Source organism: Mangifera indica, chromosome 6 (genome assembly GCF_011075055.1).
Source record: "Mangifera indica cultivar Alphonso chromosome 6, CATAS_Mindica_2.1, whole genome shotgun sequence".
NCBI lineage: Eukaryota > Viridiplantae > Streptophyta > Magnoliopsida > Sapindales > Anacardiaceae > Mangifera > Mangifera indica.
In genome coordinates, this window is record NC_058142.1 from 4,457,021 (window position 1) to 4,473,382 (window position 16,362).

Consider the following 16,362-nt stretch of genomic DNA (forward strand, 5'->3'; position numbering starts at 1 on the left):
AGCATTCATCTCCAATGATTTACCCTCTTTTGGCATGATTGTGACACGATTTTATGGCCTCTCTTCCTCCTCTCTCTCCCTTGGTGTGTTGTCGCGTACTTTTAGCATGATGGGTTTTTTTTTTATGTTTCTTCTCAAGCGTGACAAGATTCTTTTGGTGTCAACTATGATCTACGTTTTCCAGCGAGACTGTTTTATTGTGTTAGTGAATTGGATTGAGTTGATCCTCACGAGACTTGAGAAAAACACGGTGGCCCATTGGCTTATATTTGGTCAGGTCAGTTCACTAATTTATAATTTTTAATATATTTAATTAATTAATTTTCTCAAAATAACTTTTTAATATTTTTAATAGGTCATGCCGAGTCAGCCTACAAACCTTATCTCACAGCTTGGCGCATAACTCAGTAAGTATGCGAATCTGACACGACCCCTTTTTTCTCGTTCCGAGGAGGGTTGGACTGCAAGCCCTTTGACAGTTCTACATTAGTCAATCTCTTCTTCCTTAATCCCAAATTACGACCACTGCAGGCTTATCGATTGGATTCTTGGAAAATCCAAATGCTTTTTTTCAACCTCTTGTGCTTATCAATCAGTTCTCCAACTGCAGCCATTGCGAAAATTTGTTCATCTGCCTCGCCTAAGTAATTGGCAATATATCCAATTTTTGCAGAAATATTCTAATTGGCAATGGCAACCGGGTTAAGCTTATTAGAGATCCAAAGAAACGAACTCGTGTTCTGGCAAGTGAGCACAGCCAGATTGCGGTTAGCTAGAAAGCGGAAGTAGTGTCAGTTTTTTACAAGATTTGGAAAATGCAGCAACGACGATGGAAAATGCCCATATATTCATCATCCCTCCAAAATTGCAGCTTCCACAAAGTTTCTGAATGCTCTATGTTTCAAAGTAGCGGTCGTGGTAGTCAAGTAAACGGTGCGGCTTGAATTTGCTCTGTCCTTTTAACTCTGCTTATGAAATAAAATAGCAAGAAAAATGTGCAGCATGGCCAGTAGGTTGGCCAAAGACCGTTAGGTTTTACCGGTAATTCAAATAAAAAACTCCCGGGAAATTAAAATTACATGCGCCGCCAAGAATCCCAAACACAAAAGAGAGAAAAAAAAAAATTAGCACAATCTTCAATCTTTTCATGGAAGAATTAGAGGAATATCATTTGAGAAAATATAAGGGATATATTTCTCCGTCATCATCTCCTCCAACTCCACCGTCTCCTCTTCCCATAAGCGTTGGACCCGGCAACCAAAGGTACTCGTTTTCATCATCTCCGTCACCTTCGCCGCCCTTTTCACCACCTGCTTCCGGCCATGGCTCTGCTGATAATCTCCCCTTCTTGCTTGAAAGCTTGCCCATTTCCCTACCACCATCCGCATTTTCTTTGGATAGAAGAGCTCCGGATCAAGTATCCAGTGGTGATTTCAATTCCTGCCTTAAAGAATTGTAAGTTCTCCATATATTTCTTCTTTTACATTTATTGGGATCTCTATCAAAAAATGAATAGCACAATTAGATCATTTCTGAAGTTAAGTTTCATGGTTAATTAAGTTTGTAATTTTGGAAAATAAGAACTTTGTTTGCTGCAGAGTGTCATATTGAAACTTGGGAGTAATTCAAGTTGTGCCTTTCTTCAACCCAGAAAACCCCTCTTCCTTTCCAACTCAACTTTCCAAAAATCGCTCGACTGGTATTTTTTTGTTTCATTCTTCATCTTGAAGACACCATTTTTATTTTCAAATCCAAACCCACCTTAACAACCAGTCAAAGCCATTGAAATCTGAACTGGCACATCCACCATTCAATGTGTTACCAACCTTACATTTGATACTGCAAAATTTAAGGTTTATGTGGTCTTTTTGCAAAAAGAAATCCAATAAAGGAATCTGTATCTCCTTTTTTTTTTTAAATGATAGTAACTCTAGAGTAAATTTTATGGTCATGAAAACACAGGTTAGGTTGGTTTGTAGTAACATGCTGCAGCTGCTTTTCTTGGTCTTCCCAAATCCTTGATCGAAGATTCATCAAGAGGCACAGCGAATGAAAACAGAGTTAAACAGCCATTTCCACAGTTATTCCTCTACAATCAGAGGACAAATTTCTTATAATATTTAATTCTCAATAGTTAGATGATTCATTTGTGCAGGGCTTTGCAGTTGTTACATGATTGTACTAACTAGAATACGGACGGTACACATGTATGATTGAAACATTGCAACAATACTCTTGAAAATTTTCTAATATTCTATATTCTGGCAAAGTTCAATGACATGCACATGAAAGTCACAACCCCATATAATTCCTGAAGATTTGATTTGCGGAACAACCTATGGTGGTTGTATACAACACAAAACTACCAGTAAATAAAACTACCTTACTGCTGATTTTGCTGTCTCTGTTGTGTAAAGTTGGGATGGTTTTGTTGGGCATTCTGAAGTGCTACCATGTTTGACTGCATATTCTGAGCGTTTGGAGCCATATTCCCAAATGCACCTTGTTGCTGCTGTTGCTGCTGCTGCTGCATAGGCATCATACCACCCGGGTTGGTCGGTCCCATATTAAACACTGCATGCAAAAAGCCAAAATGAGTTTAACCTCAGAAGTAGTCTTTATGAAAATAAATAGAAGAAGCATAAGTTTTCCCATTTTTCAAGAGAATTACAGAGAAAATTTAAGTTTAGGGGCATATATCATACTCTGATCATTCAACATTTGGGGAGCATGACTTCTTTGGGGATTGTTACCAGCTAATCCATACTGCATCAGAGTTTGAATAAAAGAGAATGAATCAAGCAAGCAATAAGTTGTTCTTTCAAGAGTCTTACCTAGGAAAACCAAAGTAGCCAGCTATAATTTTGCCTATGTGCAACAGGTAATGCAAAATCAAATAAGGGGATATATATATGTAGACCGATGACCTTGAAGATGGCTATGCAATGACTGATGACTGGTCTCACTTTCCAGGTTGCAGCAAATCAAAGAGTTCCAAATATAAGGAATGATATTATAGTGTAAAGCAATTTTGCACAACAAACAAGATGACAACTAAAACTGTAGGACCATTGCTTAGCCATACTTACCAAACAAAATAAACATAAAATCATTAATATGTTTCTCTTAGACTTTAGAGGCAAATTCTTCTGTCAGGAACCAGATAACCAATCATGTAAAGAAGAAAGTGAGGTGGCTCCACAATTGTAACAAACAAACCAATTATCTGTAATAAATTAGTCTCCAAGCGCAACAACCATTGTATATAAGTTTAATCTTGTTTACCACTATTAAAGAGGATTAAGCGTTGAATAGTGAACAGTAGTCATTACAACATATTCAAAAATTTTCAATCAGATGATTAGATAACACCTACAAATAAGATATTATTAGTGATGCTAACCTTCGATCCGTAAACATTACTATTTAATGGAAATTTTCTTTTGAGTTATGCCCTAAGTGGGAATCTGATTGTTCTCTGAATTTGATTGCAATAAGAGATTTCACTAATTTCACTAATAAAATTGGCATAACTGACCTGAATCCGTGAAAGATGCGATTGGGAAGGCATGGTGGCTGACATATTGGGTATCTAAAATAAGAGAAGTAATATTAATGACAACAATAAAAGGAGAATAACCATAAGAAAATGAAAGAAACATAAACACCGGAAAACCATTAGAACAATATGCAAAACAAGAACACATCTGCAGACTAGATAATGAATACTAATGAATCAACAAGCTGAATAAATATTCAGTAAGAAACTGAATGGTATAGCAAATTTTGAATATTTAGTTAATGAGAAAAAGAAAACTTAAGCTCAAGTGATAAGATTCCTGTTACAGTAGTAGAGCATGAAGGCAACTTCAACTATTAAAAGGTCCATCATGAGAAGTAAAATTTAATACTTATTCTCAACAAATCTAGATTGTGATAAATCCAGAAAATTAGCCAATACCTGCTACTTTAACCATTCAGATATCATGTAATGATTGTGCAACTCAAACATTTTGTAAGAGTATGCTTTTATGTATTATTAACTTTCATAAAAATTAAACCCCAGATCAAATATGGAAAGAGAACAAATAGCCCATGACAGTTGTTTGTACAATTGAACAAGAAATTTTTCAGAAAAGAGTAGCCCTTCAGAAAAAGAATTGAAAGGTGCATAACCATGACCTATAGATAAACAATGCTTCAGAATTTCCCAGTCAAAACTGAACCAAGAAAGTTATGCTATAAGACTCCACATCTTATACCAAACCCAAAATCACACAAATCATTGGACTTGCACAATATAATGAATTTACATTTGAAAAAAAAAAAAACAGCTAAAAAATAAGTGTCCTGCAAGAAATTTAATGTCCAGTACAAAACTTATCAGAAAATGTCAATTTTTTTTAATTACGAGATTAGTATAGCTTCCATATAAAGGAGAGGCATGAAAAATAAAATGATACCAAGTAATATACCCAATAAATCCTCAATGAAGCAACCATGGTAGAAGAATCACACAACTCACAGCTTACAAACACGAGAATGCAGAAAATAATATATACTATCAAGAGAAAAAAGTTATGAGATCTTAGTTATGGAAACTAAAAGAAAGTCCAGGATTGCTACAGCTCGAAAGCATACACTAGTTGCAAGATAAAACAAAACGGTCTTATCACCAGCAACACAAATTTAAATCACTACATTTGGTCTGTCCTACCTAACTCTTTGCTATTGATTAGAAAGTAGAGAACAAAAATCTTACCATCTGAGTATTTGGTGACCCCTGAGCAGCATTAAACAATGCACTATTAGCAGGACCAGAAAACTGGCTTAAATGTCGATTCAACTGATTTCCTTGGCCAAGTTGGCTCTGACCAATCCCGTGCTGAACGTGTCCAGATGGCAGCTGCCTGCCTTGAAACTGTTGGTGTCCCATTGGCTGAGAAAATTGCATCTGATGTTGGCCATGTAACTGGTAGAACATGAAACACAAGTATAATTACTTAATCATGCACAAACTTGTAACTTCTTAGTCAATGAAAGACCCAGAATTAAGCCCCAGAAAGAGAAACATGAATTCTCTAGCAGTGGCATCAGTGTCACTCTTTTTCTGATTGCATAGGATAGACTGAAGAGACTAAGATCACTACATGTATAAAGGAAACTTATTCAGAATTCCCTTGACAGATCCTTGAACCAAAATCATTATAGATGCTGCATTCTACTAACAGAATTGAAGCTCTTTTTATGGTTTCCCCAAATATTAGTAACCATTAGTAGATAAGATTCATTTCAAGTTTAGAAAGTATATATTAAGTCAAGCAGACCAGGAACAGAATTATTGTAATACTGTATTTCCTTCTTTCTTTGATTTATTTCCTTTTGGGTAGATTGCATTTCCTTAAATGTGTATGACATCTTTGTATAAATTCCCTTGATGAATGAATAAAATGTGTGGAAGAAATTATTCAAAACAAAAACTTTTGTTTCAGTAAACTATACACATAATTATTAGTTTTAGGTTGAATTACAATAAAAGTTTCAACAAAATCAGTAATGATTATTAGTAGGCCTGTTAGATATAGCTAGTTCAAGAAAATGTGTGTGACCAACTTTAAATTTGCACATTTTTACCAAGTACAATTACTCCCAAACACTTGCATATTATTATTTTCATTATCATGTTTGCAAAAGTGATAGAAGAGAGAAAAAAGGATGGAAAAATTCAAAACTTGAACAAGCTATATAGTACATTACCTGTTGAAACTTTTGTTGTGACTGGCCTTGCAAATCATGTAGCTGTGTCAACTGGTTCTGGACAAGAATATAACAGTTCAATGTAAAATGTCAAAATGGCTGAACACACACACAAAAAAAAAGAGCATGTACAACATAAGAAAATTAACCTATGCAACTGGTTCATATCATAAAAGATAGGAATGTTTAAGCAAACTTTGGAGGAAAGGTTAAGGAGTTTGGTTCTACGCAATGGAACAGACAATTTCGAAGTTGAGACTCACAAGTGATCCCATGCACACAAGCAAATAAAATCACAACAAACTATTTAAGATCAGTGTCTTCCATGAAATAACAAGCTCTCTTGTATAATTTCAGGAGATTTTAAATTTAGAGAGCAAAAAGGTCTCACTTCCACCAAGTGTAGCAAAACTTTGTGTCCTTGAGGCCAAAGTTCATATATATAGGAGGCAGAATAAACACATAGATAAAGCAAGCTTAAGAAATCACTAGTCTGCAAAGTAAGCATTTGAATTTCAAAGACATTTCCAGTTTATTACAAAAGTAAGCCATTTCATAAGGTTTTAATATACAATTTGATCTATTTTGCATAGAGGAGGGGTGATTGCTCACTACAATCAAGTGTATAGATTTGGTTTCCCTCTACTAGTATTTTGATTCTATGTGAACACTTGGTCCAAAATGTATCTTCTCACCTTTTACTAATTTAATAAAAAATTTATAGTTTCTCATTGGGGAAAAAAAAAAATCTTTGAATTTTCAATACAAAATATTCCTATGAACTCAGAACAATTTTTAGAAAATCAAAATAAAAACAAAACTAAAATCTCCAAAATTCTGAGTCTGACCAGAATCAAGGTTCTTGCCACAGTGCAAATTCAAAACCTAAACACATGCAGAAAGTCCATGTACAAGATGCAATACAATTATCTACTTCTGATGCAAGATGGGACACTTAAATTAAATTTAATAGATACTTGAACCATTTAAAAGGTAAACCAACAATTATATAATTATTCCAATTACTATCAGATGTTAGCAAACCAAACCTGTCCCAGTTGCATTGAAGATTGCCTGAATGGTTGCTGAGCAATAAGTTGTTGTTGGTGTGGGGGCAACTGCATCAGTTTCTGCCTTTGCTGCTGCTGCTGTTGCTGTTGCTGCTGGGTTTGTTGCTGAGGGGATGGTGTATTCATCATGTTTGGGCCAGACCTAGGCGAGTTTGCATATTGCAGTGGAGATGCAGTGGTGTTATCAAATGAAGTAGCACTGGTAGGACCAGATGGTGATGCAGCAGGTCTACCCATGAGTTGTGCTCCAGAAGCCTGGTAAAGAATTTTAAGGAGAGGAGAAACAAACTTATGCAACCTTAAAAATTTAGTACTTTTAACTTCAAATATCAAGATATAGAAGTTGAAATATATCATAAGAGACCTCATCCATAGTTACAGGAGATCAATTCAAGACAATGAAAGCTTGAGAAACCAAATAAAAAATAAAAAGCCACAAGTTGAATCAGATTGCCCATGATGTCAACATCAGAAACAATCCAAGGATGTTGGTTGGATGTTCTCAACCCATATCAAGGTTCCGATCAACTTCAAGAAGTTGAACCAATGCATCTGCCAAGATTTGCTAGGTCCAACCACTAAGTTGAGTCCTAAAGCCTCAAGGAACTAAACATGGAAAGTATTGTTTGGTGGGATTATAGTGCAATCCAAGCATGGCATCAACAGACAGACCATGAGACAATTTGTACAATGTTTACAAGACTCAAAGTTAATTATATAAATAATAATCTAAATCATAAAATGTTGAATATTATAATTAACTATATCTAAATGAATACTGCCATTGACCTATATATAGATAAATACTGAAAATAAAATACAGATGTTGTGATTAAAATAGAATTGTTATGTTCACATCTTAAATAAAGCTGTGCATTAAAAAATATATAATTATTAACTTAAGCTCATATTAAAATTTATTTTAATTGGTTTGATGGTATAATTTGCATGCATTCAACATCCACAATTTTGTCTACTTCAGTTTTGCACCAATCATTAGGATAATAATGCAGAATCAAATCCTATGTAAAACAATCATAATTCTCTCCAATATCAATAAACAGTAGTCCGACACAAGCTAGCATGCCAAAGCAAGATCAAAGGACGAAACTGCAAGTAGAACCTCAATTATGAAAACAATTGTTAAGTAACAACAACATGATTTCATAAGTCCAATAGAAGGTTATGATGGGTAGACATGCTCAGACAAAAATCTTGTGTTCAACAAGGAACAGCCTAAAGTAACAAACAAGGACTGCACAGACAGAACTCATAATAAAAGAAATGTCAGGCTACTTTTGCAAAGGATAACAGTCAAAATTTACCAATAATAATGCAATATTAAGGTACCCTCTGGGACATAGCTTGAAATTTGAAAAAAGCAAAAAAACCCTCTAGTATTTATTATGTTAAAAGTAAAGTCATCCAATTCTCCCATCAAATTTGGACAGGGAAGCTACAAAATTACAAAATACGCAAAAATATTCTTTACATTGTCCACTGGTAAATTAAGAAATCTGGCAAGAGGTGCATCAACAATCACAAAAATAATGAGAAGAAGAAGCTAAAAATAAGTCTCTCCTAATTGTATCTTCCTTCTGAATTATTAATATACATCTCTAATTTCCTATCAAAAAATAATATCTTCATCCTTTTTCGGTAACTTGTATGGGAAAGAAAGTGAGGTAATAATGAGTCTTGGCCATTTTTCTCTCAAAAAAAAAAAAAAAAATCATTTGCTGACAAAAGAAATGTTATGTAATATATGAGCAACAGAGGACAGAAAAGGCAAACAAAACGATATTCAGCATGATCGTGCTTCCTATGGGAAAACACACAAAACATTTAAAAAAAAAAAAACTAATGAAAGCCAATGTGTAACCTGTAACAAATTTCCCTGACTAATGATGTTGTTTGAAGACAAAGGTGGAGTGCCCTTCATGTACACACCTGCAACAGAATTTTCCATGACTATATTAGAATACAATCTTGTATTAAATTAAAATGAATACTTCTGCTAGCATAACAACTGACTAAAAATTACCAGATGTATCAGAAATATTGTGCACTCCATCACTTGTGGTCAACAAATCAACCAGATGCATTGGAAGGGCAGGTGTCATCTGCCTCTGGTCTCCAGGCACCCATAGACCTGCATACACATTCATTACATTAGGATTGATTAATAAGCATGCTTACCAGGTATCAGGCTCATAAGCTCCCATAGCACAGCTTAAATTATCTGCCTAAACTTAAGAATCAATGATACTGGCTTTGACAGATGTAAAACTATAATACTAGATACCTATCCCTAAAATTCAATTTGATTGGGCAACTATTATGTGAGCATGAATTAGCAAACGAACCCCAAGTTATGATTCTGTATTAATTGATGAATACCGCATAACATGAGCTCAAGATACAGCAGAAAATTATGCCCAGCTAATCAATTGGTCTATTAACTAGCATTTGATTAGAAATGTCAATTCACTCAGTTCTGACAAATGGAATGATACTTTACAAAGATGGTCAGCAATCAGATGGCCAATAATTTTTTTTTTTAAAAATCATTTTTGACAATGAAGAAGAGAAAATGAGACAATTTTACAGTTTCAAATTTTACTTCTCTCTACAACCACTAATGGTATCACCACATTGTACACGCAAATAAAGTGTTTCTATGGAAAATTTCATGGTGAGCCAACAAACATACAGAAATTTACATATTGCATGGGCACAAAACTCAATATATTTTCCCAATATTTTTCCAACTCTAAAGGAGGTTCTGCAAAATTTTCAGCTTTTACATGTCACCTCAATAGCACAGTAGATGTTCTATTACCACTCAGATGACTTAGGACATTAAAGCTTTCATTTTAAAAGACAAAAATAATTATAATAAGGGTAGCATTCAGACCTACAGTGAAGTAGAAACAGTAAAAGAGTAGCTGTGTATGCAAAATAATTGTAATCTTTCAGTGCAAATGACAGAAACAACATTGACCAAAAAAAAAAAAAAAAGCCTCAATGGAGGAAGAGGAGTTGTTGGCTTATTAATGTCTATCTATGCATTGCTGGAAGAATCACCTTCACCATTATTCACAGCAGCCCGTAGTGAGTTCTCTTGTTCTTGAATTTTTGCAGCCTGGCTCTTGTCCAATGTTGGAATATTTTGAGGCCCTTGACGAGTACCCAAAGAATAAGCTTTACGTGTATCAGCAAGTACCTTTTCAGCACTTTCACAGGCCGCCCCAATCATGTCAATCCTAGTCTGTAAGACTATAAGGTAAAACAAATGCAAAGAATTCGTGAAAAAATATAAATGTTTATCAAATAAATTTTAAATCACCTTCAATTTCTCAATCTGAGAAGGTACTGGCAGGTTTTGCAGCCCAAGAAGCAGCTGCTCTCTCTTGGAGTTATCATCCATCTCCATCTCTGGCAGTAGCTTCGATGACAACATAACAGGTAATACTGTCATAATGAGGAATATATTGAGTTAATTCATGTATTTGATGCCCCAAATGGAAATTATGACATACACCAGTATATTATTAAGTAAACTGCTTCAGATTTAGCTTTCATATGAATGTATGTGTGCTAGGATCAATGGAACAACATTACTACACAAACTTCTTACACCATTTTAGATCATGAGGTTAGAGTTGCATCTAGCATATGTCTTTCCAAAGTTCAACGATTACATCTGCTGGATTTAATATCAACCATCTAGTGCTTTCATTTAATGGTTTAAAAATAGTGTAAGAACAAGTTTTGCAACAAAAATCAGGTCATAAAATAAGCAAGAAGACCTACTAACCAAAAACATAGATCCCCAACAGAAACTTTAAACATAATTCTATTCAACTAAAATAAATAGAAACCTATAAGAAGTTCAAGTACGAGCCACCTCTAATCATCATGACTAAAGAAAAATTGTATTCCTTAGATTTGGAAGACATGAAAGCCTTCATAAACTCAAAATTTATCTTTATCTTATGAAGATAGAACACCTCCATATGTGCATAAAAAATTCATTTTTTCCTATTTCAAGCTGTTTTATTTTGTTAAGCTCAACTTTCCTCCTATGAGTGGCTAATGGAAATGGAGGAGAAAAGAAGTAATATAGAATATTGGCTAACTTAAGAAAATAAACATCTTCTGAAGCCAAAAGAGGTATTGTCAGCCCTGTAATTCAAGAAGCAATTTTCTAAGGCTAACAACCATGATAAAAGTAACTGATATCACATGTCAGATCTTAAGTGTAGAGAATTTTTCAACTGAGCATAGTAAAATTAGTGTTGACCAGCGTACTGATGCAGTGCAGTTAGCAACTTTCATCTATTTTACTCAAATGAGGTGGCTCTTCATGATTAAATAAATGCATATTTAAGAAAATCTATTACGTACAGTTTTCAAGTCTAACAAAAGAGTGTCACAATCATAAAAATACACACATCAAAAAAAATATATAACCATGAAAACTGCTAATGAAATTAAGTTAGCACAGCAATATTCAATTATCTTCTTCTTCATAAAAACAAAGTGAATATGATTAACTAACAATACACAAAAACTATTCACAAAGTACATGCATGTATATAGAATGTTCATTATTAAGCATCAATTCACAAAGATGTACATTTGTATGCAATATACAACTAGTGAATGAGAAAGAAAGTTGTATTCCAGAAAGGCATCAGTGGACAACAATGCCTCATACTACAGCAAAACTAAGAACCAGCAAAGGCAGGAATAATTTCTAATTTCCAGAAGATGTATAGTTATTGTGCCCAAAAGATATCAAGAAGATAACCATACTTGTAGCATTCTCTGCATTAACATTTTTTGGATGGACTACAAAAGCCTTGGAAACCTTCTTTATCTCATCCACAATGTTGAAAAGCTCAAGGTTCACCATAGAATATTGCCCCAAAATATCTTGCCTGAAAGGCAACCCAAATGTCAGAACAGTTAATTCAAGAAATAGCAAGCAACAAAATGGCCATCTTCAGTTAACATGTTTGGAAATTTTGCTATTTCAAACTTCCCTAGAATTTTCTATCCACAAGATCTATGTAAATATTTTGGTTCTGTTACACTAACATCATAAAAGCCACATGATTTGAGAAGAAATTTCTGGAAGTTGTCTCACTCCAGAAGCTTCTCAGATATTTTTTAATCTGAAAAGCATTTTGGGACACACAAATCCTAAGACCAACTGAAAAATGATTAATCGTGCAAACATTTCCTAGGGTGCATACTAAACATTTCAATCTCAGGTTAACTCCACCTTCCAGTTAACTAGCTGTAATATTGCATTTACTAATAACCTAATCTAAAGCATCGAACAAGCCATATAAGGCAATACTATCAATACCATTTAGGAGTGGTGTTGGTCCGAGAATATGCGTCAAAGTCTTCAAGGATACGAGATATGGCCTTGAATAGACTAATGGCTCGAGTTTTAACAGCTTCAAGATTCAGCTGCATGACCACTGCCTGATTCAGCCTCTCCACTACTACTGGTTGTGCCGGCACCTGTTGCTGGGATTGATCTTGCGTCACCACTCCCTCCATTGCAGCCATTGCTGCATCTCAAACAAAGTCAAGAACTTTCTAGGTAGGCAAACCACAAACATGACCACTTTTACATCGATTTAAAAAAAAAAATGATCACCAAAAACTTCAAAACCCTTAGAATTAACCAATGTTACATTAAAAAAAAAAAACATGTTACTCCCAAAATAAATCAAACCCTCTTTAGAGACAACCTAAAATAATAAATAAGATCCCTCTTCTATTGTTTCGTTTAAATCCAAGAAGCCAAATCTCCTACACTTTATCTTATCCAGAAAAGTAACAAGGCACAAACCCCCGTTTCTGCTCAAGTCAACAGATAATTTTTAATATAGAGAAAAACTCACCCTCAGATATGGCAAGATAATTGAAATTGTGGTTTAAGGTCTTGGAAAATGCTAGTGGGAGCGACTTCACAATTCAATCCGGCAGACTAAGAAATCCGAAATGCCTTATTGAGAGATTTTGGCGCTGCACGACTCGGACTTGTTTTGATTCTGCTCTGTTGTTGAGTAATATAATTTTCTATTTTCACTTTTGAGTTAATGAATTTATACGGGAAAATAATAATGGAAATCAATTAAAATGGTTCCAATATTTGTAATCTCCAAATTCACCTGGGACTCCGTTGAAACAACACACACTCAATTTGATAATTATATATATAAGTGTGTATATACATATTTATATATATTATCATATAATTAATATTATTTTATTTTTAATTTAAAATTATTAAATTATAAGGGGAGTTCTTACCCATGATTGATGTATTTCACATCGATTTTAATTTCATTCTTCTTTAAAATGATCAATTCTGGTTCTAACTCTATTTAACATCTTCTCCAGAAATATTGTGCTTCAATTCAAAGAGAAATGCAAGTAAACTTGATTTAAGGATCAAGAAAAATAACTTATACAAAAGGGGAAAAGGACTATTTTCCACCCAAAATTTAGGTCATTCTCAAACCTACACCTATGAAAGATGAAAAACATTTATTCCTACATATAAACAAACTTCTATTAATTTTTTCTGTTAAAATAAGAGATAAAATAGTCATTTTACTGTTTATATTAAAAAGTTATAAAGTTTATTACTTTTCACCCCTCTTAGGTTTTAGAAACTAATATTTCACCTTTACTTAAAGTTTTTAAACTTTAAAAAGTAATATTTTCACCCTCAAACCTAGGGTTTCCATATTTTTCAAAACACAACTACCCCCGTAACTTTCAAAAATAGCAGTTTCACCTTCATTCTTCAATTTCATTTTTCAACGTCGTCTCTAGTCTCCTCATTCTTCTAGTGCGATGACGGTGGTGCGATGAAGAGATCTTCGTCTCCTCGTCACACGGTCTCTTCGTCGCTCCACCCAAATGACGAAGTACAATGTTTCGTCGTCCTTCATCGCTCGTCACGTATTCTAGACACGACGACGAAAGACGACGTTGTTCTTCCAGATTTGGACGACGTTTTGTCGTCTAGATCTAGACGATGAAAGGTCATCTTTCATCATCCTTTGTAGTCGGAGATAGGAGATCGGTGGAATACGTCGGTCGTCGGTGATGGTCGAAGAAGGAAGCAAACCCTAAGGGTGAAATATAAACTTTTTGAACTTTGAGGATGGGTTGAGGTGTTAGTTTTTAAAATCTGGAGGGGGAAAATTGTGAAATTTTAAAGTTTTAAGGTTTATTATTAAAATAATGATTTTATCTTTGTCCCTAACTGAAAATTTGGATGACAGTTTAGTCATGGGTGGGAATAGGGGTTCATCTTCTGTGGGTGTAGGTTTGAGAATAGCCTAAAAGTTTGTTGGGAAATAGTTCTTTTCCCTATACAAAATTTAAACTTTAACTTTTAAAATTACAAAAATACCCTTTATTTAAATTGTTTGATGAAAATGAACAAAGCTATCTATAAAAACTTAATTATGCCAACCATGAATGTGTATGTTATATAACATATGAGTTCACTAAATACATCTCATGTAGGCTCTATGCTCACTAACCTCCTATTACAACTGTTATCTACACTTGTTACCTATAAAATGTAAAAATAGAGGAATAAGTAATAAAACATTTAATAAAAAGAATTTTATCTACATCTCGAATACTTAGTTCTCCTTTTATTTTAAATTTATTTTACTTTGAGTTTATAATTGAGAGTACATATTTGGATTCTGAACTTTGATAATGTGAAACTTGCATTACTTTTTTAACTTGGGAACGTCTTTAGCCCCACTTAGTCGTCTCAAAAACCACTTTTGATCTTATAACTACGATGACTTTGTATGAATCATTTATGATCTATTCAATATCGTAATCATGATAATATTTATATGCAACACATGTAAATATCAGATAACACAATTATTCGAACGATTTTGTCCACCCTTATCATGTCTTATGATCTTCCGAAACATGTGATCCATAATTCAAACTTCGTGCATGACCATGTATGTTCCTCATGCACAATCATTCAAGACGACTAGTTGGTGTTATTAATCCTTATCGACTATACAGGGTATTCACCACCACTTGCACAATCATACACCCTTTGACATTTAGGGAATTTCATAACTCATATGAAAAAAATCACTTTGACCTTACTATGTATGTACAAGTATGCACTCGTAATATTCGCAGTTGTCCATTTATTGTATCTACAATATTTATGTATAATTTAATTTAAAAGCTACAAATGATCAAAATAACCTTTTTATAGCATACCTATAGGTATGACAATCGGATAAAACTAACAATCAACTTTGATATATTGGTGGGGAAATGATTTTTTCAAGCTTGAAAGGTGGATATTATCATTTTATCAAACCTTGGGTGGTAGGGATGATAATTTGAACCCGACTTTAGGGGCCTCGACCCTCTCTGACCCTAACGGGGAGGGGATTCCCCGATAAAAACGGGGAAAGGGGCAGGGATGGGGACGAAAAAAATCTTCGTAATTCGGGATGGGTCAGGGACGGGGATACATATGTCCCCGCCCCGCCCCTCCCCTCCCCTCCCCTCCCCTCCCTGCCTCGCCCCGCCCCGCCCCGCCCCATCCCCTCCCCACCCCACCCCACCCCACCCTCTAAATCTAATATATTAATATAATAATTTCTAAACTATTAAGTTCTATAAATTTTTACATTATGATATATTAAAACTATAACTTTAATTTTACTAATTTTTTAATTATCAATTATCAGTTTTTACTAATTTCTGAATTATTAATCTAATATATTAAAAAAACCCTAGAATCTCATTATCATAAAATGCAAATGCACCAAATTAATTATATTTCAACTTCAAAACTTAGTCAATCCACTAGGTTTTACACAAAAAAAAATTGTAAACTTGATAAAATCAATTGAAGTGAATGAAAAATGTTAAATTTAATGTTATTATAAAATTACCCTAAATCACATACACGAAGAGTTACTAATTAAGAGATTGATTATTGCATATTGTTAGATTTTATGAAAACTTTGTATTTGAACTAAAATAACAATGAATATTTTGTAGCAAGTGATATTTTGGGAGAATATGATTAATTTTATTTATTGAAATACATAAAGGAATTAAAATTTATATTTGCGGGTATGGGGAGAGGATTTTTCTCCACAGGGATGAGGAGGGGATTTTTTCCCGCGGGGACAGGGAGGGAATGGGAAGGGGATTTTCCTTCGCGGAGAGAGGACGGAGATTCTTTGTTATCCCCGTAACAGGGACGGGGATTGATATCCCCTATGGGGACGGAGACAGGGATTGATATCCCCTCCACGCCCCTCCCTATTGTCATCCCTATTGGGTGGGAACAGAAACTTGACAATAAATAAAATAAAGAGGTGTTTTAAAAAATGTTCATTAAAATATCTAGCTGTACCAAACAACCCAACTCTTAAGCCCATTCAGGCCCAATCAGTTATACTTGCCAAATCGAGCTGGATTTCCCCTC

General features: G+C 34.3%; 1 protein-coding gene and 1 long non-coding RNA gene across 3 annotated transcripts; one reads left to right on the forward strand and one right to left on the reverse strand.

Annotated features, from left to right (window-relative positions):
* The first annotated feature begins 363 nt into the window (after window positions 1-363).
* On the forward strand, window positions 364-2,259 carry LOC123218727. The gene is made up of 2 exons (XR_006502732.1): window positions 364-1,455; window positions 1,963-2,259. It is a non-coding gene; the product is annotated as an uncharacterized LOC123218727 (long non-coding RNA).
* On the reverse strand, window positions 2,234-13,013 carry LOC123218726 (mediator of RNA polymerase II transcription subunit 8). 2 transcript variants are annotated; one of them, XM_044640312.1, is made up of 13 exons: window positions 12,755-13,013; window positions 12,208-12,418; window positions 11,649-11,773; window positions 10,177-10,301; window positions 9,915-10,098; window positions 8,872-8,979; window positions 8,710-8,777; window positions 6,807-7,082; window positions 5,758-5,808; window positions 4,763-4,972; window positions 3,539-3,592; window positions 2,706-2,766; window positions 2,234-2,574 (listed from the first exon to the last, which is right to left on the reverse strand). In XM_044640312.1, the coding sequence occupies exons 2-13, from the start codon at window positions 12,414-12,416 to the stop codon at window positions 2,384-2,386; spliced, it is 1,662 nt and encodes a 553-aa protein (XP_044496247.1). In that variant the 5' UTR covers window positions 12,417-12,418; window positions 12,755-13,013; the 3' UTR covers window positions 2,234-2,383. The 2 variants fall into 2 exon arrangements, with proteins under 2 accessions (XP_044496247.1, XP_044496246.1); XM_044640311.1 differs by having other exon boundaries at window positions 5,758-5,814; window positions 12,755-13,007.
* Window positions 13,014-16,362: the final 3,349 nt, after the last annotated feature.